At 38.1% G+C, this 21,491-nt stretch overlaps 1 protein-coding gene across 3 annotated transcripts in view; it reads left to right on the top strand.

Annotated features, from left to right (window-relative positions):
* Window positions 1–21,491, top strand: part of fgd5a (FYVE, RhoGEF and PH domain containing 5a) — a 38,124-nt gene that overhangs the window by 5,216 nt on the left and 11,417 nt on the right. For all 3 annotated transcript variants that reach the window (XM_027176383.2, XM_027176384.2, XM_027176382.2), the window contains exons 3-7: window positions 7,808–7,925; window positions 10,662–10,720; window positions 11,682–11,712; window positions 16,882–17,033; window positions 17,406–17,562. In XM_027176383.2, coding sequence (XP_027032184.2) covers window positions 7,808–7,925; window positions 10,662–10,720; window positions 11,682–11,712; window positions 16,882–17,033; window positions 17,406–17,562 — 517 coding nt within the window. The remainder of the gene's footprint in view (window positions 1–7,807; window positions 7,926–10,661; window positions 10,721–11,681; window positions 11,713–16,881; window positions 17,034–17,405; window positions 17,563–21,491) is intronic.

The following is a 21,491-nucleotide window of genomic DNA, read 5'->3' as shown; positions in this document are numbered from 1 at the left end:
GTTGAAATACACATAAATATCCTTAAATGTGACACCATGCAATAGTATAGGTGATAAACAAAGGTGGTATACTTTTCCCTACAAGCTTACAGATTCGTATAAGATCAAGGTGAGTAAGAATTTTCCTTACTCTGGACTTTAGACATGGCATAAAAATGGAATAGAATGGAAAAAAATGCATTAAAATCTTGCATGATTGGTTTATACAAGTATGTACTGTTAAGTTGCTTTGTTAACGCCAAATATTGTGAAGTATTTGTTGGTGAAGATTCCTTTTTTATTTCATTCAGGAAAAAAAGATTTTTTGTAACTTTTCTTCAGTATAAAGACATTCCATTAAGGCTGTTTTTTCATCTCACACTCTCAATGATAACTAAAACGAAGCCAAGTACCAACCGAGTTTAAAATGCAAAGCAATAAAATATAAACAACAGTTTAAATTAACTTTAGGTTTTAAGTATGTTATCGAGTTCCTCACACAGGCACAGCCTACATACAATATAAATCATGGTTATGTGACCTACTAATAATCAAGCTACAAGCTCTACAACAAGCACTTTTAATCAAAACAACTAGTTTGTATTAAACAACGAAAATCATGGAAGTATGAAAATCTTATCATGTCCAAATAGTGCCCATGACTTAAGTTTAGTACTGCATGTAAGTCTCTCAGTGGCATGTTAGCACACTATAAGTCACAGGAGAGTTCTTGTGTTGGGAATGTTGAAAGCTTTTCCTTCAAACACAATGGCAGTACCATCACAGAAATTTGGAGGAAGCGTTGGCCAAAACAATATAACAGGAAAAGGGATCAGTGCTTGGTTGGTCTGATAGCTCTGCCTTCACCTCTCTGTCTGAGAATACTCCTGCAAATGCTTGCTTGCAGGACAAATAACACTGTGTTACAGTAGATGCTCGATTGTAGGCTTGTTTCCATGCCAGATTTAGACCACGATATTAATGTTTCCAATATAAGCACATTTCTGTGGTAGGAGGCAGGAAATTTCTCATTATATTATAATTTTATTTGCAGTCCACCAAAGGTCAATTGGATTTTAATTCCTTTTTAATCAAATAATAGTTTTTGTTATAATCAAACTTGAGCCTGCAGTCATAAACAGCTGTGCAGATGATGTGCGAATAATGAAATTTATTACCCTTCATATTATATGCTCAGAGGCTGCAATGGGGTTTGATTAATAACCCAAGTTAGACAACAAGTACCCAGATGTGAATAAGCTGCTAGCACCTGCTTACCCAGGTTTCCAATCTGTTTGGTACATTAGAAGAGCAGCCTGCAGGTCTGGGCTCGCTGAGTTCAAGAAGATGAACTGTGCTTGCAGGAAGCCTTATCTCATTTTCTCATTTGCTGGATTTCATGGTTCTCCTGGTGCGGTAACCTCTGTGTATGCACACTGGAAGATGCCAGATAGAACCGGTGTTACAAATAGTGGGGCAAATGAAGAAACTGGATTAGAATCTGAGGTGATTTTTCACTTTTATTTCAGCCTGCATTCAGAATGACAAAGAGGGAATGAGAACGGGTTAGCAAAAGAATGGAATGGGTTTCGTATTCGTGGGGAAGATTTTACTTAATTAATATTACTAAGGATACATCAATGGAGGTGAATGGATACACTTGCAGTGTCTGGTTTATCTGCACTGTGCTTCCTTTAAGACTGGTTCAGAAGATCTAAGCTTTTTTTTTTTTACATAGTATTAGTCATAATAGTAATAATAATGAAATTTGACTCTTTGTATTATTGAACCTTTTTGGGCTTCAGGCAGTGAGAGCCATTACCCGAGCACGGAAAGGGTCAATCTCTAATTCATCTATGGCCAAATTACCCTCTATACTTTCTTTTCCTCCATATAAAAACCCTGGAGTCATCATTACACACCTCTGGTAAATGATCTCCAATGGTGACACAGACACTAACCATTTTAAATGGCCACCGGGCATCACTTTAATCTGATTTCACCAGAGGAGCGTTAGAGAAATGTGCAGAAATCATTTTCATTCTTGCCGTGTATCATTCATATTGTTTAGCATTAAATGTAGAAAGACTCGACCCAGTAGTACAGGCAGAAAACTTTACACCTTGTTCTTTGTACACAACCCTCTGGATTGTGAGTAAAGACCCTTTTTGTTCTTTTTTGGTCAACTCTTTTTGTGTTCTTTACACATCCATATCTTAACGGAAGCCTCCACACTGTTTACGTGCCACTCTGAGCATCCTGCAGAGAGCAGTCCAGTGAGCCAGAGGCTCTTTTCTCCTACTGACATTATCGATTTCTCTTATTGTGGGTCTACAATCTTGAAGTGTTTTGTGCTGACTGCGTTCAAAAAAACAGAAAGGCCCTCTTAACCATCCTTCATCTGGGGTAGATCCTTGGACACTGGAGCAGCTTTGACCTGCTTTTGTTGGCTGAGAGACAATTTTAACACCCTCTGTAAAGAGGTTGACATTGCCCCTGCTGCTGGCAGAGGCTCAGTGACAGAATTGATCAATATACTTAGCGCACTGGTCAATCAAAAGGTTACTCTTGTTGGGGTGTGTTAAGTACAAGTGATATGATTAACAGGCTGGGAAACCATAATGAAATGCATAAATACGATTGGTCATTTCATGTACCTTCCAACCAAATCCAGCTGCACTTGGTGCGTATGGTTAGTCAGATAAAATACAGTGCTTATATCAAACATCATAGGCAAATCAACTCATTTGAATTGACCAAAAATGTCCTGTGCTTTTCCTTATTTCAAGTTGCTTTTGTTATGTCAAACACGTTGTGGCCTGTCTGGTTGGACCTTGGGCATTATGTGATATATTATCTGAGGTTTTGATGGTAAAAATGGACGAAGTTTTACTTGCATAACATCGCCGAGTATGTTTTTTTTTTTTTTTTTTACATCATTTTAACTTGTTTTAAATGCATGTTGGATACAGAAAGAAGTCCAAGGTGTAAATGAACACAGTATAATAGGAATATGAATGCAATTTTATGAAATAAATGTTGCAGTCTGATATTTCACTCAGCGTCTGCAATAAATTATACTGAATTGGCAAGTTACATTCACTAAATTCATGACACTGGGGACTCCTGTCATTAATATTAACTTAACATCTTATTACTGAAATGTTCACCATATCAACAAAAACACTTTGTTAAAGGATTTTTAATGAAAAAAAAACAAAAAACTTTGATTTGAACTATATCGTAGCTGTTGGGCGTTAAAAGCAAACATGGTTTTAGGAAAAAACTTTACAATGCAAATCATTGAGGACAAATCACTGTATTTTGTACAATTTTATATAAAGATTGGGGAAAAAAATATTCATGACTCTGTTGTTCACCGTGTGATAAAGGATATAGTTCTATGGTATATTTAGACCATCAAAATATTGTGAGATCTTGTTTAAGTTGAATATTCTTTAAAAGAGTTTCATACACAGTAGGATTATTCAGATTGTAGACTGCAGGAGCTGCAGCACTAAGCCACATAACACACCATAAAAGTCATTTCACTGCGCTACTACGGTTATAAAAGCCTAAAACATGCAGAGGGTTGGGAACCATGACAACAACAACATCTATGCAGAGAGCCCGTTTTCCTGGCTGTGCCACACCTTGCGTTGTTGTCCGGGGCCGCAGGGGAGTCTGGGAAACAAGTGCTGCCTGTCCCCACCCCATCCCGCTGACCCTGTCTCCTCGCCCCTGTCTAGCATTTCCTGTAAACACAGGTTTCCTCCCTTGGGACCACCTGGTAATGAGCTCAAAAGTTCGGGCACCAGGAATGATCTGGACCGGACTGGACCGCACCAATAAGGAATGTATGTTTCATTAAAAATGAAAAACTCATACAAACGTAATAGCATCATCAACAAACAGTCTGAAAGTTTGTTTTGCTTCTTCTTCATCCTAATATTAAAACTCAGTTGTAATGTTGTTTGGTCCAAGACCAAAACCAGCTAAAAAGCTGGTCTGATTTTCTTTATACAGAATAAATAAAGAAGATTGCATTGTATTATTGCATTTTTGCACTGTAACATTGCAAATTGTCCCGATTCTCTTCATTTTTCTTCATAATCACTTTCTATAGTTCTCTCAATGTTCCACAATATCAAATAAGTATAAACTATTGTTGAGGAATAAAACACAGTTTCTTGTTCTATCACTAAACATAACATTGTATGGAAACACTATTCTACCTCAAACACATGTTAGTATACTGTACGTCTACTCACCTGATATACTGTACACCTACTCATCGTTTGCCCGCTCACCCGACATCATCTAGATTTGAATTTGAATTTCCTCTGTAATGTTTAATGAAGTCTGGTAATAAAGCCATTGCAGAGATGCTTATCTTCTGTAATAGTGCTATTGCATGGATTGGAAGATAAATGCACTGGCTGTTAGCGCTTAAAGTTGAAATCAATTGCATTACAGACTGTATTACAGGCCTTCACCGAAAGCAGACAGAAAAAAGCGAGATGTTATAGTGTCGGAAAGCCATGCGCTCTGGCAGTAATTTAGGGCTCTAAATTTAGCTCCTGGCTGTTTTAAAGCACGGTGGTTAGGGAAGAAGCTTTCTGTGCCATAATTGCTTCGGTTTAATGATGATTTTAAGAGCAGTGGAAATGAAAAGAGATTATGCAGGAAGTTTAGTGTATATTGGAACAGGAAAATTTGTGTTTTCGGAAATGGGCGCAAATAGAAACAAAATGAACTGGATTTAAGTGGTGTTGAGTTGAAATGACAGAGAGAGAGAGAGAGAGAGAGAGAGAGAGAGAGAGAGAGAGAGAGAGAGAGAGAGAGAGAGAGAGAGAGAGAGACTCTTCTTTCTGATTGGTGCTGAGTAGCAAAAAAAATCCCTTAATTGTGTTTTAATGAAGTCTTTACACAAACTAGTTTATCAGAAAATTAGAATTTAGTAAGGTACACTTCATCAGGCTGTGTGTGTGTGTGTGTGTGTGTGTGTGTGTGTGTGTGTGTGTGTGTGTGTGTGTGTGTGTGTGTGTGTGTGTGTGTGTGAGAGACCTTGTGACCTTGTGATGAGTATGAGGTGCAGCTGGGCAACTTAATGACCTTTTGTGCACAGGAGACAGGCGCTGTGCCTCAGATATACACACACACACAAACACTCTACACTCTCTGATCTGCTGACAGTCACATTATCCTTCAGCAGTGTGTTAAAATCATTAACACGCCTCTGAGGGGAGAACATAATTTCCTCATACATGATGGATCTGTGTGTAAATGCAAAGTTCATGTTTCAGTGATCGAGAGTGTGAGGGTGTGTGTGAGGCGTTCCTGTATGTGTTTGTGCACAAAGTGTTCCAGTGTGCTTCCTGTATGTGTGTGTATGTGTGTGCGTGTGTGTGTTTGTGTCAGAGAGAGAAGAAGAAAATCATATGACCAAGTGTATGTAAAGAAAATTAGGTTAGAACTGGATGTTTTGTGGGATTTTTGCTGTTTCAGAGCCAAGATCATCTAAAGATAATTAGCTAAAGTTTCACTGTTTTGCTAAATAAATCAAGAGCTTGTTATTTATCTAATCATAACTCGTATCTCATTTTTATCTTGTTATTTAAAAACAATGTATTTCAAGATAAGCCTTTAATTTGATTGGAAATATTATTGGAAGTTATTTTTATTTTAATATTGTATTATTTTGCTTTAACATCTCATAATTTTTGTTTTAGCTAATATCTCAGAATTTTGTCTTAATATATCTCGTTATAATCAATACATTATTTCTTTTTTTTTCTAATAGCTTTTTATTTTTAATAGCTATTTTCTTTTTTTACTTAATGTTTGATTATGTCCACTTATTATTGTATTACTTCAAGATATTCTGACTTACATTTTCCGTTTTTCTCTGAACCTCATTTTGACTAAATAACATGTTTCAAGATTATTTTAAGCCTCAATTTCAAGATATTACATCATAATTCTGGCTTCAAATCTCATTATTCAAGTTAATGACTCGTTGTTAAAAGACATGTCTAATTTATCTTCATACCTCAATATATTCGAGACATTACATCATTATTTTGTCTTAATATCTTGTTATTCAACTTAAAAAATTATTAGCTCAACATATGTCATTACTTATTCTCAACATCTCGATATTTTGACTTTCTGGCTTATTATTTCACTCTGTCATTATTTCCCTTCAATGTGTTGTTTTTTTGACGTTTTTATATAAGCTCATACATAGTTATATAAGTCATATGCTTATATATAAGAATAAAAACCATTGCAGTTCTACATGAATTTGAAAAGATCTGACCGGTCGTGAAGGGAATTCGTAAGTTACAGTTGATTGGTGAAACACTCACTCACTTATTTTCTACCGCTTATCTGAACTTCCTCGGGTCACGGGGAGCCTGTGCCGATCTCAGGCGTCATCGGGCATTAAGGCAGGATACACCCTGGACGGAGTGCCAACCAACCTACCATGCATGTCTTTGGACCAGGGAAGGAAACCGGAGCACCCCCGAGGCACGGGGAGAACATGCAAACTCCACACACACAAGGCAGAGGTGGGAATCAAACCCCCAACCCTGGAGGTGTGAGGCAAACGTGCTAACCACTAAGCCACCGTGCCCCCCTTGGTGGAACATTAAAATATAATAAATTTGACCTCTGTCTGTCTGTCTGTCTGTCCATCCGTCTGTCATCCATCTATCTATCTATCTATCTATCTATCTATCTATCTATCTATCTATCTATCTATCTATCTATCTATCTATCTATCTATCTATCTATCTATCTAATGTTTTGTATTTGAAGGTATATTAGTGATTAGGACTTTTTTTAACACAAGCTTTTTGCTAGTTGTGTGTGTGTGTGTGTGTGTGTGTGTGTGTGTGTGTGTGTGTGTGTGTGTGTGTGTGTGTGTGTGTGTGTGTGTGTGTGTGTGTGTTTATGGCCACACAAGCATCTGTGTATTAATGCCATCCCTGCATATTAGTTCCTTGGGGCCACGTCTGTGCTTCAGTGCTCTAAGTGCCCTCTGCTTGCCTACTGAGCTCACTTTCACCCCCTGCCTCTTAGTGCCTTCCCAATCTGTCCCCAGCCATGCGTGTTACAACTCCAAGCCACAGAAGAGACAAAAAGAGAAAACGATTCACACCAGGAGAAGTCCAAATGAGGAGAGAGAATGGGTTTCTCCTCGGCGAAAGGATCATTTCCGCTCGGTTGGGCATTGTGGTCGCTGTTTAATACTAAAATATGCTCTTCTCGGTCGTTTATGTGGAGTTTCTTTCTGCTGAAAAGCAACAGAAAGGGCATTCGCATTGGTAATAAGGGTGTATCATGGCTGCGTGGTGGCCTCTTGGCTCTCGGAGCAGTTGGAGTGTGAAGTGGTACGGTCGATTAGCTCAGAAAGCAGTTGGGATGTTCCCATTTTGTCACTTTCTAAAGTGCATTTAACATGTCAACTAGAGGCAGCAGAGGAAACCAGCATGGTGTGTGATTTACCAGTTTGACAGACTGGGATTAAGCCTTCGGGGTTGAAGTGGAAATAAGGATCTGTAGTCATTAAAAGTACTGTAAAATATAAGCATTGTTTCTCTGGAAATAGTTCTAGTTTTAATTTATGGAAATTAAAAGAATTTATGTAAAAATTCTGATCATTATGACTTTTCACCTTGCAACTTTTTCCTTGCTTGTATAATACTATCACATCCCAGTCAATATACTTTTTTTTAATTAAAATCACTGCCTAGAATATTACAATGTAATTGAATGTCTCTCCTTCTGTTCTCTCTCTTTCTCTCTCTCAAACACACAGTGCATACACAGAACCTTTCCCAGTGTGTCCTGCCCCAGCATCGCATTTCACAGAGGAAGACCATGGACACACGTCTGAGGAGGAGGAAGGCTGTCCTGATCAAAGCTATGACAGACAGGTCAGATATACCAAATAAGACAATTTGATCAGTTTTATTTTAGTTCAAAACTTAAGTCATGCTATCAATATACAAAATGGAGTCAATTGTTAAATTGGTTTATAACCAAATGTGAATCAAGACATAAAGTGAAAAGATGTGCCGTTATACGAAAACGACAAGATCGTGTGAAGCATCTTGGCAGGTTTCCTGTAACAGCATATCGCAAGGTGTTTTATTCCTCTTATACCGAAACAGATTGGCACAGAGTGCATTATTATTTATTCATTCACTCCACATTGTATTATCTATCCATCTATCAGAACATCCACGAAACAAGTTATTTTTCCTTCATGCTTTTTTCTTCCTCTTGAAGCCAGAAAGATGCTGATTGTCATAATACAGCTTTACCTCTGACAGTTATGAAGCTCTGACACCGAAGATCTGTCGTTCCATAAATAAAATAAAAGTCTCAGAAAATGAAAACTTCTTAAATCAAATTATGTTTTGACTTAATGCTTAGGTGGATTGAGCTGTTACTATAGAGCAGAAACCAGAACATAGCATGTTATACCATGTTCAGTACTCTTTAAATGTTTTTAGACACTGCTTTAATAGTAAGTGTTGTTATATTTTTAGGTAATGCATATAATAACGTTCTGAAAATCACCAGAGATGACCCCATTAAAACTCGGCACCGGATGCTTTCCCCTGACCTGTAAAGCTGAACTTGTAATCAAATTCTCCTACGGTCTATCGGACAAAAAACAAGGAGCCTCCCTCTATAAGTGGAATTCCCTGTGTGTGCATTTTTGTCAGGTTCAGATTCATATTTCTCCTGACGGTCATTTTCCAAGCACGGAGACAGTGGCACTCCACCCGTTCCCTCTGAACACGCGGTATCAGCCCAGACCCTGGCCTTGTGACGCACGCTGCCTTGTTTTCTTCAGCTTTAAAAAGAAAAGCAAATCAAGGACTGAGAAAGCTCCAGCTCAGCCCAAGATAGCAAAATAGATCAACCTGATAGAGAACTTATGAGCTCATTCAAAATATGAGAAAATGTTTATAAATGATGAATTTAAGTCCATATTAGCAACAGTGTGTAACAATATAACAAATACTGATAGTGATATATTCTGTATTTTGTTTAATGTATTAGAAAAAAAACAGTACAATGCATTTCGTCCTAAATCGTCAAGATGAAAGAGATTTGAGTTTGAATAAGACGCTTTAGTTTGAACATAACTAAGGAGTCTGAGGTCTACCACAGTCATTATATTATGATAAATGACACTATTGTTTGTATAAAAAAATTCCCAAAGTTAGAACAGCATCAAGTCCTGACCTTTTACTTTAATTTGGAGGCTGAGTGAAAAATCAAACAGGCGTGCAGGACCGAGTACCAGTGCAAAACAAGTCTTGTTAGTGAGTGAACATGAAGATATTTATGGCGTGGTTCGTTTGGATGGGATGTGATCACACAAACTGCTCAAATTCTACTGATTTTCTGAATTCAACGCTACAAAATGACAAACCACCAAGGAATTTCAGTTATAGACTATATCCAGGGAATCTTAGATATACTGTAAACAGGGAATCTCAGGTCTAGTGTATCCAGGGAATCTCAGATCTACTATATCCAGGGAATCTCAGGTATAGTAATATCCAGGGAATCTCAGATCTACTATATCCAGGGAAGCTCAGGTCTACTATATCCAGGGAATCTCAGATCTACTGTATCCAGGGAATCTCAGGTCTAGTGTATCCAGGGATTCGCAGATTTACTATATCCAGGGAAGCTCAGGTCTACTATATCCAGGGAATCTCTGATCTACTGTATCCAGGGAATCTCAGGTCTAGTGTAGGGAATCTCGGATCTACTATCTCCATGGAATCTCAGGTCTAGTGTATCAGGTAATCTTGGATCTAGTGTATCAGGGAATTTCAGATATACTTTATCCAGGGAATCTCAGATTAACTGTATCCAGGCAATCTCAGGTATAGTGTATCAGGGAATTTCAGATTTACAAAATGCAGGGATTTTAAGGACTAGTATATACCGGGAATCTTCCCCGGAATCTTCAATTATATCCAGGGATCTACACTGTACCCAGGCAATCTCAGGTCTGAACTACTGTATATTGAGGGAATGTCAGGGGATTGACAGTATATCATGGAATCTACAATAGTTAGAGAATGTCAGATCAAATCTGTATATTGTCTAAACCGATTATTTCAATATATCGATCTGATAGACAGGCAAGGCATAGGCTGTGTTTGTCACAGAGTTAACAGAAGCAGTTGGTTATAAAGTGAAAGCGCTACATCACTTTCGGATGTCCCCCGTCACCATAACAAACTGCCTCGACCTCCTAAACATAGCCATTCAGTAGTGACACGCGCACACAGCCGCCTGTGATTAGCCTGCAAATCAATGGGTGCTTTGTGCTTGCCACGAGCACAGCCCTTCATCCATAATGCATCCGAGCCCGAAAGCAGTTGCGTTCGAGAAAGCTTTCACGTTTATATTGTGGCTTAATGAAACGATCCGTCTTCTTCTGACAGGGTCGGATTAAAAAAAAAAAATCAGATCATTGCGATTTCTCACTCTGTCTCCGTCGCACACTCTTTCCGTCTAACTTCCGATTTTGTTTCCGGCTGTTTTTTCTCTCCCACTTTCTCAGTGTTTAGCATGACATAACACTTTAAAACCCTCCTCAACACCCATCTCTCTCGTTACTCTTTCATGTCTTGCAGATTGATGGCAGATCCAGAGCATACTATGTAGCCAAAGAGCTGCTGGATTCGGAGAGAGAGTAAGTGTGTGTTTGATCATTTTCAGGCCAGTGTGGAGGAGCGCAATATTTCTACATAATATTATAGATCACGTGCTAAGTCAGTCTTCCTATCTCCACTATTTGGGTTCAGGTGTATCGTAGGTGTATAGAAGGTTTAATACACAATTAAACCGAGGATACACAGAGGATTCTGATCATACAGTCATTCTGTTTACTAAGTCATTGCCTCTTTGACAGATTAGTACTGCACAATCTCTGTAAACATGCTGAATTACAGCAATGGGTCAATCAGCATAGGAAGTAAATTGCCTGGTATAATTACAATTACATGCTCATTGACGTATAAAACATTTATCCTCCAACTTGTGTCTCCTCATAAAAGCTTTGAAATGGCCTGATTCAAATACTATAATGGGCAATTCCAGCGTTTTATATGTGACATTTGAAGTCATATAGGCTTGCAAAGAGGATTATTGCTTGCATCTGTCCGTGAAGCCTCTCAGATCTCTCCCTGATGCTGTCCTAGCTCGTTACAGTGTTACATAACATTATATAAGGAATAAAACACTTCAGAATGTGCTGTTATAGTAAATTATACCACTTAAACATGGTGCAATGCGGAGTTACTGTTACAAATCAGATGGATTATTTACTTGGATTCTGAAGTGTTTTATTTCCGATCCGGCAACGTTTACAAATTTTTATTGATCATCATAATTTTAGCCATTTATAGTTACAGTCATTCCCTCACCTGCATCTCTTTTTTTTTATGCGAAGAGATTCACTGAAAGAAAATATACTGACCCGTAAAAAGCACTGACACTGGAGACTCCTTCCATAAACCTTAAATAAACATCTCGCAAAAGAACGCTATTAATATCATCATCAGCGTCTCCTGATTCGAGGATAAACATTGCTGTGGTTGTGCATTATTAAAGCTATATGTAATAAAAAAATCTTTTTTTTTTTGTGACCACAGACATGTAAAGACACTGAAACTACTTCAAGAGGTAAGATAATGAGTTTCATTTTCCTAACCTTCTCTCTTTTTTCCCCTCCTGACATGCTGTAATTAGTATTTTGTGCAAAATGATTCTGAGGCTAACTGGCATGTGCTGGGAGTTGTTCACCTTTACCACCCACTGATTTGTAAAAAAAAAAAAGCTTGTTAATTACATTAGAGCTCCAGTGCTGTTTTTGAGTGAATATGCGCTAATTTCCAATGCCGCTCCGAGTCCTAGGGGGTTTATTGTCGATGTACGTTGCCTGGCTTATGAGGATAGTACACAAGGATGACTGGAGGAGTCTGTGTTAATGTGGCAGTTTAATGTGTGTACATGAATATGTTAATGTATTTATTATCTGCTGGTTTACAGGGAGCCCGGATATAAATATTTATTGTAATTGTTTCTCGTGTGAAAATTAATTTTAGAGACATGAATCACACACAAAGGATGAAAGATAGCATGTGGTTGAAGTCAATCGTTAGAGTTTTTTATTGTTTGAGTGCATTATGGATGTTCTGGGTTTCAGACATTATAAAATAACAAAAGTCTCTAACTCGTGCACTCTGTAGTGAATAGCGTGTGGAGAATTATCCAATAAATGAATGATATACTTGTACACAACGTTACAATCTCTTTACAGCCCTGTAATAAACCCAATGATTTGTGCATGTACTCCCCAAATGGCTCAAATCCCACCCAGCATCCAGCTTCTTCTGAGACACCTGATACATGCTGCATAACAGGCAGCGTAACACACTCGGAGAAAAGCGGTGTCTGTCTAAGATCACACAAACTCGTGCTGCTGTGACAGACATTTTTGCAATTTTTGCTTCCCGAGGCATCAAGAATATTTTTAACACTAATTCACCCAATGATTCACCCAAATGATTCCCAAGGCAGCGTTTTTCTTTATAGTTTTGTAGAAAGACTACAGATGTTAGATTAAAGATAAATATGTGCTGAATAACATGGTAATAAAATACAGGTGGATTTAATGTCCCTGATAAGCGCTTTATTCAGGTTAAAACTAAATATCATACGCTCTATGTCTATGAAGTTTATGTCTTCTTGGCTGTTATGATAATCAGATAATGAGTGTATTAGTAGCGAGCATGTAAACAGACTCACTGAGAGGCTCCTAATTGCTTAAGCAGACATCGTAGACATCTAACACACAGTCACACACACACACACACACACACACACTCAAGCTATATAGCTCACGTTTATCAGTGTTTGTCCAGTTAGCATGACTTCCTTGCCTTAAGAACATCACCTTGAAAATGTCATTACTGGTATGACGTGGTACTGTATCTACGCACATTCCTTTTGTCTGTGTGTGTGTATGTGTGTGCGTGTGTGTGTGTGTTTGTATGGACATATGAGACAGAGAGACAGAGAGGTGTGTCAGCTTGACACTTGACATAAAATTGTGTGTTCTTAGCTGCTACGGCTCTTATTAGCTCAGCTCCTCTGACAGGCTGAATATCTTACTAGATCTGATCCCTGGCGCTGTATTTATGTTTGTGAATGTCGTGAATATATAAGAAAAAACTGGGGTGTTGTATAAAAGTTATAAAAGTTATATATAGAGAATAAAGGTGAAGTATTTATAGCATCAGCACATTTTACTTCATTGACCTTGGCCCAACTTTGTGCGTTGTTTTTTTCCCCCATTAATTAAACCTGCATTTGCAATTATTACAGACAGAGGGGACAAAACGAAAGAAATAATGTAATGTAGTACAATTCATCAGAGGCCACAGAGCTGATGTAAATTACCATACTTTATATTCAGCAGTATAATTGCCTCATTTGAATAAAATAGGCGCTAGTCACTACAATCGCTTATCAGTTCGCTCCTAAAGAATGCTAACGCTATACATACAGATTGTAGGGCATTGTATTGGCCCCTTATGACCCTCATTTCCATGCATAAAGCTACTGTATTTGCATTATGTAACATGCTACGCCTTAATATTGATATGCAATAAATATTTAGACACAATTAGCTGTAATGTGATAAGATATAGATGCCATTAATCACAGAGTGTGCAGTGTATTGAATAGCAATGAGATTCAGTAAGATGAGGAGTGGAGTCACCTTGATTATGATCTCCGATGTCAGAATTAAATCAAGGTTTTTTTCCCCACTCTCGCCACTGGCAAACCTACTGAATATGGATTCAGTAAAAAGTTTACGTCAAACCCGAGAGCACCTGAGAGAAGAACTAACAAGTGCCTCTTTAAGTCTGTTACAACACCAGTCTAACTTGTGATAATGTCGAACTCACATTCTTCTAATTATATCACAGCCACTTTTGTTTTGGGGTATTTTTTTAACCGGGTTTCGTTAATTTGACACTTTTAAGCAATAATAACAAAAGACATAAAGATATATACATATAATAAAAGATATATTAAATATAGGAGACTAATATATTATATTACGTTATATTAATATATAACGTAATATAGTAGCTTGTAAAGAGATTTTAACAGTCTGGGTTTTTTTTTACTTTTTTCAAACTTTCTTTATTGTCCTTGTCCTATTTTAAAAGTTTCTTCCTAGATAGAAGCAAAAGACATTTTAACGCTTGAAATTTCAAGTGGTAGCTCACTGGACCTCTTACGGGAAGTCAAAGTGACCACTAGGGGATGACCCAGAAACAAGCTTCAATTCATCTTTAAATCATCAAATCCTCTAAAAACACGAAAAAACCTATTTACCTAGTAAAGTTTATACTCTCAATACTTTTTTAAGCCCACACACAAAGCATAATATGATTCACAGCCTTCATACTATTAGAAAAAAATTTTGGACAAAACTGACCTAGGTGGCACTAGACCGGTTTTTCCCTTACCTTTAGACGCGTCTCTTTCTTCACTGGGGTAATATATTCCAAAACAAATAATCCACAAAAATCCACACAGGTCCAAGGAACTGAAATCTGTAAGCCTTGTAATCCAAAACGCAAATATTCCGTTTTTGTTCCGAAAACTGGAAACAGTAGTGCGCCATCATCTAGTTTTGCCGCTCTAACTTCTCATTGGGGTATTCAAAAATTCTAAATTTACGTTATATTTATAGCCCAGGTCCTAACGAATCAAACAAGCCCTCACTTGAGCCAATCGGTGCTTGTATGGCAGAGATAGACGGCTGAGAAGCCAATGATGTCATGACATCATTTTTGGGAACCCGCCTTTGACTGACAATTACTCCTTCCAATAGCAATGAAATGGGCCGGGACCTATACAGCTCTTTAGCCAATAAACAGACGATTCTAACGTTATGCAACATGCCGTGTCTTCTCTGGCAGTGTCTGCGTGAAAAAGCTGCACAGAAGAATTCTTGCGTAATCCTTGAACTTTTGTCACTCTCACAGCTCAGGGTGTCAAGTTACAGGTCTGTTTTCACACCAGAGTGGTAGACAGAGAGTCTCTTCTTGTTTTAGGCCTTTCAGACTGAGCATGCAGTCTTTTAATTCAAAGTTATACAGTAAACAAGTACACAAAAACGCTGCACCAGACGACCATGTTCGTAGAAAAATATTTTTATTGAAGCCATTTTTCGGTCTTTTGACTTGAAATTTTTTTTGGTGAAAGCCAAGACATGTGGCTATGACCCTCAGTTGTTATTTGGTCCCTAGCATGTTCCAGAAAAATAAGATTAATCAGTTTATCAGGTAAACAACCCAGGCGGAAATGAAAACCTTTCATTCTAGCCTCTGTAACTTTGTGCCAGTAAGGCCTAGAATCAACCTGAAACTAGAGAATCTCTTCTTTCCAATGAGACCAGGCTCACCCCTGTGTGTCAAAGTATGTGGGAGCTGTACCACTTTTTGTTGGGTAAGTCATGTAGGTGAAAAACATGCAATAGGGGGAGGGATCCTTAAGAGGTAAGGTGTTGGACAATCGATCAGAAGTTCTTGAGTTTGAGTCCCTGTGCCACCAAGCTGCTGCTCCTGGAGCCCTGAATAAGGCCCTAATCCCTCAATTTCTCAGCTGTATAAAGGAGATAGAAGTAATATTACAACAATGATATGATTGAAATATTTTAATTTATTCTACTAATAAAAATAACCCTCTCAAAAATGAGAAACAAAAAATTCCCAAAATTTGTAAAAAAAAAAAAATAATAATAAAAAAAAAAGAATCCTCTCTAGTTAAGGAGAACAAAACGTGCTTTTTTCCTCTGTGCTGAATTTTAAGATTTCCATCGTTGAACCACTGGGAAAGACAATAATTTCGAGTGAATTATGAGAACACTGACAGACAAAGAGCTCAGGTATCGATACTCTTTGATTAATGTTTGAAGCTCCTGTGGAATTTCAGGGAATGATCAGCTTGTGTGTGTGTAGGTGTGTGTATGTGTGTAAATGTTTGTTCATTCATTCATTCATTCATTCATTTTCTACCGTTTATCCGAACTTCTCGGGTCACGGGCAGCCTGTGCCTATCTCAGGCGTCATCGGGCATCAAGGCAGGATACACCCTGGACGGAGTGCCAACCCATCGCAGGGATGTTTGTGAATGCTCTCCTAAAAGTGAAACTGATAAACAGCTGAAAATGGCCTTTCGAGACAGTTCAGGGCTTTTTATTATTTATTATTCTGAACATTGTCACACTTTCTTGTTTGTAAAGACATCACGCAGCAATTTAGCACATAACTTCTGCAGCCAGATACACAAAGTGAAGTAAAAAAGAGCAAACGAAAGCCGTTTATTTTTCAGGACGCTCTCTCAGAAGGCAATCGTTCAGTCGAGAGAGCATCTGATGGTGTTGTGAGACCAGATCTTTGTGGCAAAAAATCTTCCACACGCACATAAAGTGGTATTCTATCCTAATTCTTAGAATAGCGGAGGTGGTTTATTCTCTATCAAACCTGATATGCTGTTATTCCATATCACTTTTTTGGTGCTGGAGGTGTAGCTACTGTAATGTTTTGTTTCATATTGTCTGTTTTTTTTTGTCTTCTCGAGAAAGACCTCCTACTTGTCTCTGTTCTCATGTACTACTTTCTCATTTCTTTTTCTACTTTATAATTTCTTTCAAAGCTACCAATAAAAGGGAAAAAGTTTATCAATCATTTACTGAAGTAAAAGTTTATGTAGGTTGAACAAAACTAAAAAAAAATACTGTATTTTCTGTATTTTAATCCCACTCTGTAGGATTTCAGATCAGCGGCGGAGGAGGCAGTAGGACAAGACGGCGGGTCCGTGGTGGAGGAGGGGACGTTGGAAGAGATTCTCAACACCCTGCCTCAGGCCTACCAGCTCCACACACACATCCTTACACAACTGGATGCACGCATACAGCAGTGGTGAGAACCGACAGTATACACATCAGTATACAGTACACGACTTATGCTCTTCACCTCTATTAAGCACAACGTTTTATTAAGGCTGTGAAAAACGTGAACTGTAAAATGATTAAGTACAAAGACATCTCAGGCATAAGACATCACCTAGAAAACCACCAATTAAAAAGAAGCAAAGTCACTCATTATGAGTCCCTGCCAGCTTCTGTTTTCCAAATGTGTGTCACGACGCTCCATCAGGTTAGTTCTTATACACCTTCCTGTGAAAGAGAAGATTTATCTATCACTAAAGGTTCCATCATTAAGACAGGACATGTCCTTGAATACTCTCAGCGCCTGCTCCAAAGACATCTAACGTTTCTCATTCTTTTTCAGGGAGGAGAGCCCGACGATGGTGGACGTCTTTTTGGGGCACCGTGAGGAGTTTGGGATTTTCGTGACCTACATTGGTGGTTATGACCGCAGCATGGCTCTGCTGGAGGAGACCTGTAGACAGAGCAAAGGCTTTGCTGATGTCGTCAAACACTTTGAGGTTAGAACTGGTTGGAATATCAGTGTAGTCCTGCTCTGTGCACCTAAACCTCTGGTATCAATCTTTTAGAAAAAGACTTAACGCATTCGTCCCATGTTATAATGCATTTATATAGCAAAGTCTAATGCATTGCAATAAAAAATTCTATCTATCTATCTTCATGATGCCTCATGAATGCACATTCACATGATATGAATGCATTCACAAAGATAGTGTTACTCTTTAGTCATAATGCATTATAACATTAACATCTTATAAACCCTGTCATAAGCCTGTGTATTTGCTCAAAAATAGCCATAGGTTCATGCATAAGGCATTATAATGCATGAATGTACAGCTTCATTACAACCTTGTATAATAGCTATAGCATGCGAAGATGCAACGTAGAGTATGTAACACATAATAGATCATTATGACAAGTCATTATTCATACATACTCAAGTGGAAGTGTTTACAGTATAAAGTGCCCGTGTCTGCATACGATCTTCATACACGCATCGTAGGACATTAGGTGCATTCACTGACCACTCGTCTGAGCGGAGTATAGAATCACCAATGACAAGAGGCCAACTGTCCCGGCTCATTAATATTCATGAGCATCTGTATTCAGCAGTTCTTGAAAGCGTGCGGGTGGGGCTTGGGGTTCTGGATGGCTTAATCAATCTATAGCTGTGACAGAGAGACAGTGATGAATGGTGAAATAAGCCACTGTTCTGAGCAGCTGATGGTGTCCGAGATTGTTTAACGGGATCTAATCTATGAGCACTTTCAAATTACTGAGACTTTATAGCTGCTTACAACAGTATTGGTGATGAATTACAGCAGCATCAGCATTATGCGAGGTGCAAAGTAATGTAGTGTTTATACCAAAGTGAAATATTATTTACGGCAGCGAGATTCATGAAAATACATCAAATATTGGAAGCACAGCATCTTATTCATCTTCTGTGCTTTAAATCAATAACATTTTCAATATTTATAGGTGCGTATTAGAGCAAGATGAGATTTTCATAGTGTGTGATAAGAAAATCTGAAAATGCAATTCTGTGATTAATAATGTTATTTCTTCAAAAAAGAAGAAAAGAAGTTAGAAGAAAATTACAGCTTAGAAATAACGTATAATGTATGTAAGACTTTGTAGACACATTGATTCTTGTATAGAGCAACTATAATGGATTATGGAAGGAAAATATTATAATACAAACATTAACTAAGAAAATAAAATTTCATTTCTTTAAAAAAAAAACTCTTGACCAAATGAAGTCTGAAAATATTCTTTGTAATGAAAAGACGACTTTACCCAGAGTGACTCACATAATCTCATTTTACACAACTCAGCAATTGAGAGTCAAGGGCCTTGCTCAGGGGCCCAACAGCTGCAGACTCACAACCTTCCGGTGAATGGTCCAACACCTTAAACACTAAGCTACCACTTCCCCCCAAAGAGAGAGATTTGAATCATGGACCACACACATAAAAAACCCACAGAGCGAACTGTTACACCACATAAGGGTAAATTACCATTATGGCCTTAAGTTGGTGATCAGACATTCAAGAAACTTTAACAAACTTGAAAAAACTTAGACAATTAGGTTGTTCTTTACAACTTTAAAGCAAACCTCACTTCAAGATGAGTTCACTTTAATGAATTAATTATCAATAACAATATGAAAATTTAGCTTGGAACTGACCATGTTTGTTATCAGGGACTATACACACCTTCATTCACTCATATATACACACACACACACACACACACACACACACACACACACACACACACACACACACACACACACACACACAATATTGTCAATCCCCAAGAGAAGAACTGCTTTTTCAGCACACAGACATCAATAGCCCTGCTGTGCTATCCTCAGAAGGTCAGTGCTCTTTAAATGAACATCCGCACAGCTCTCTTCTTCTTCTCTCTGCTCTCAATTACCTCGAACTGATCCTCCATTGATTCCTTCACTTCACCGATCACCGATTTGCTCCTTTACTTGTTGCCTGTTGACAAAGTTGCACTGATCGTTGTTTAAGCCCCAAGTCTGAGCCTGAAATTTGAACATCTACTGTATGATTAGGATTTTCCCTTATAGATAAATAGATTTAAATATGTATAAAGAAAAATGGCAGAATATTCCTTTTAGAACAAATGTTATCACTTATGACAAAACTTCACAGATGGAATTTTGGACTCTTTTCAATAAATTTGTTCAATAGCATGATGAATATGAATTCAGCGATTCAGCTGATTCAGTGAGTTAAACGATTCAGGGATGTGGTTCATTCAGAGCTCTGATTTCACATTAATTGTTTTCTAAAGTTTGCAGTTGTGAACTGATTCCTGATCAGTGCATGACACTGACTTATCCTGATTCATGACTGTAAATTGAATCATTTGCAATTAAACATTATTTACATCTCATACGGATTCATATAGGAATCAGTGTCAATTCAGTATAACACTACAGAAACCTTCTCATGTATTGAGTTCTCCCAGTCAGTGCAAGTGGAAGAGGATTTAATCCCAAACAAAAATAATAGGAAATAAGAACTTAGACAAACTATGAGTGAAATATCGGTCTCCTGTGACACAATTATTGAAGACAAATCAATACTTTAAGAGTACTGAAAGGATTTGAAAGCATTCAGAGCATGGATACAACAAGTGCTTCACCAAAATGAATCTTCCACTTACTTTTTATTTTATTAACAGCAATTTGCTAACGATTACACTTTTACTTTCTAAAGAACAACAGTTTGTACTAGTAGCAGTATGGGATATGGGATAAGTTTTATATATAACAAGGTTATTGTGTGTGTTTGTGTTTGTGTGTGTGTGTGTGTGTGTGTGTGTGTGTGTGTGTGTGTGTGTGTGTGTGTGTGTGTGTGTGAGTTAATTTGCCCAATTTCAGCCCTTTAAATCATACAGGTGGAAAAAGGTTAGAAAAAGACACAGCGAGTCTGTTACACACATCCAGGCAATGAGGCAGACAAAAGCTAATTAGTGAAGCAGCCTTTGAATTAAATCATCTCCGGGAGCAGACGCTGCCTCAGACCGTTCTGCCACGGTGATTTGTGTAGCTTATCTGCACGCTTGCATTGGCCACTGTCGCTCTAAATGGCTGGCACTTTTCCAGTGCAGCTCAAGGGTGCTAAATATCAGCCCTTACTCACACACACACACACACACACACACACACACACACACACACACACACACACACACACACACACACACAGAGGGAAACATACAGTACAGTGGCAGGCCGAAGAGTCCACTTCTTCAGCACTAATGTCAATTGGATTGCAATCATAGCGATAGCTCTCAGGACGACAAGAGGGATGTGACACACAGGTCATGTTACTCGACAGGCTTTAGTGGGTAAATTAAAGGAGCAAATAAATATGATGTATGGAAAGGGAGGAGAAGCTAATGAATCTCAAGGGGGTATTCATCCCAGTGTGGGAAGGGAGAAAGAATGTACTGTAGGAATGATGATTACAGCAAGACGATGACGAGAAATTATAAATTGGTTTTGAAAGACCGAAGCTTAACCGACGATGGAATGATAAAATAAAGGATTTTAAGGATATTCCTTTTGACATGTGGAGATAAAGTGATTCAGAGTGTGTCATTTCTGTTTTTTTTTGTTTGTTTGTTTTTTTCAAGTGTGTGTAGTCTGATACATTTTTTTTTTACCAGCAGTCAGATCTCTGGTTTATTTAAAAATGTTGGTCTGGAGCCTGTTTCCTATAAATGTAGGTACTGTATAGACCACATCCTGAGTGAAATGTTTTGTTCTGCAGGTTAAACCGAACGCTTTCTTAAGATGTTTAGATCACGACATTATTGTCTATCCTCTTTTACTGTTTTTGCCTGTAAGCGAACAGGTTTTAACTAAAATACGTCATTCACGTCA

This window comes from Tachysurus fulvidraco, chromosome 2 (genome assembly GCF_022655615.1).
Source record: "Tachysurus fulvidraco isolate hzauxx_2018 chromosome 2, HZAU_PFXX_2.0, whole genome shotgun sequence".
NCBI lineage: Eukaryota > Metazoa > Chordata > Actinopteri > Siluriformes > Bagridae > Tachysurus > Tachysurus fulvidraco.
Note: the sequence above shows the minus strand (reverse complement) of the source record. Positions and strands in the feature narration are given on the sequence as shown.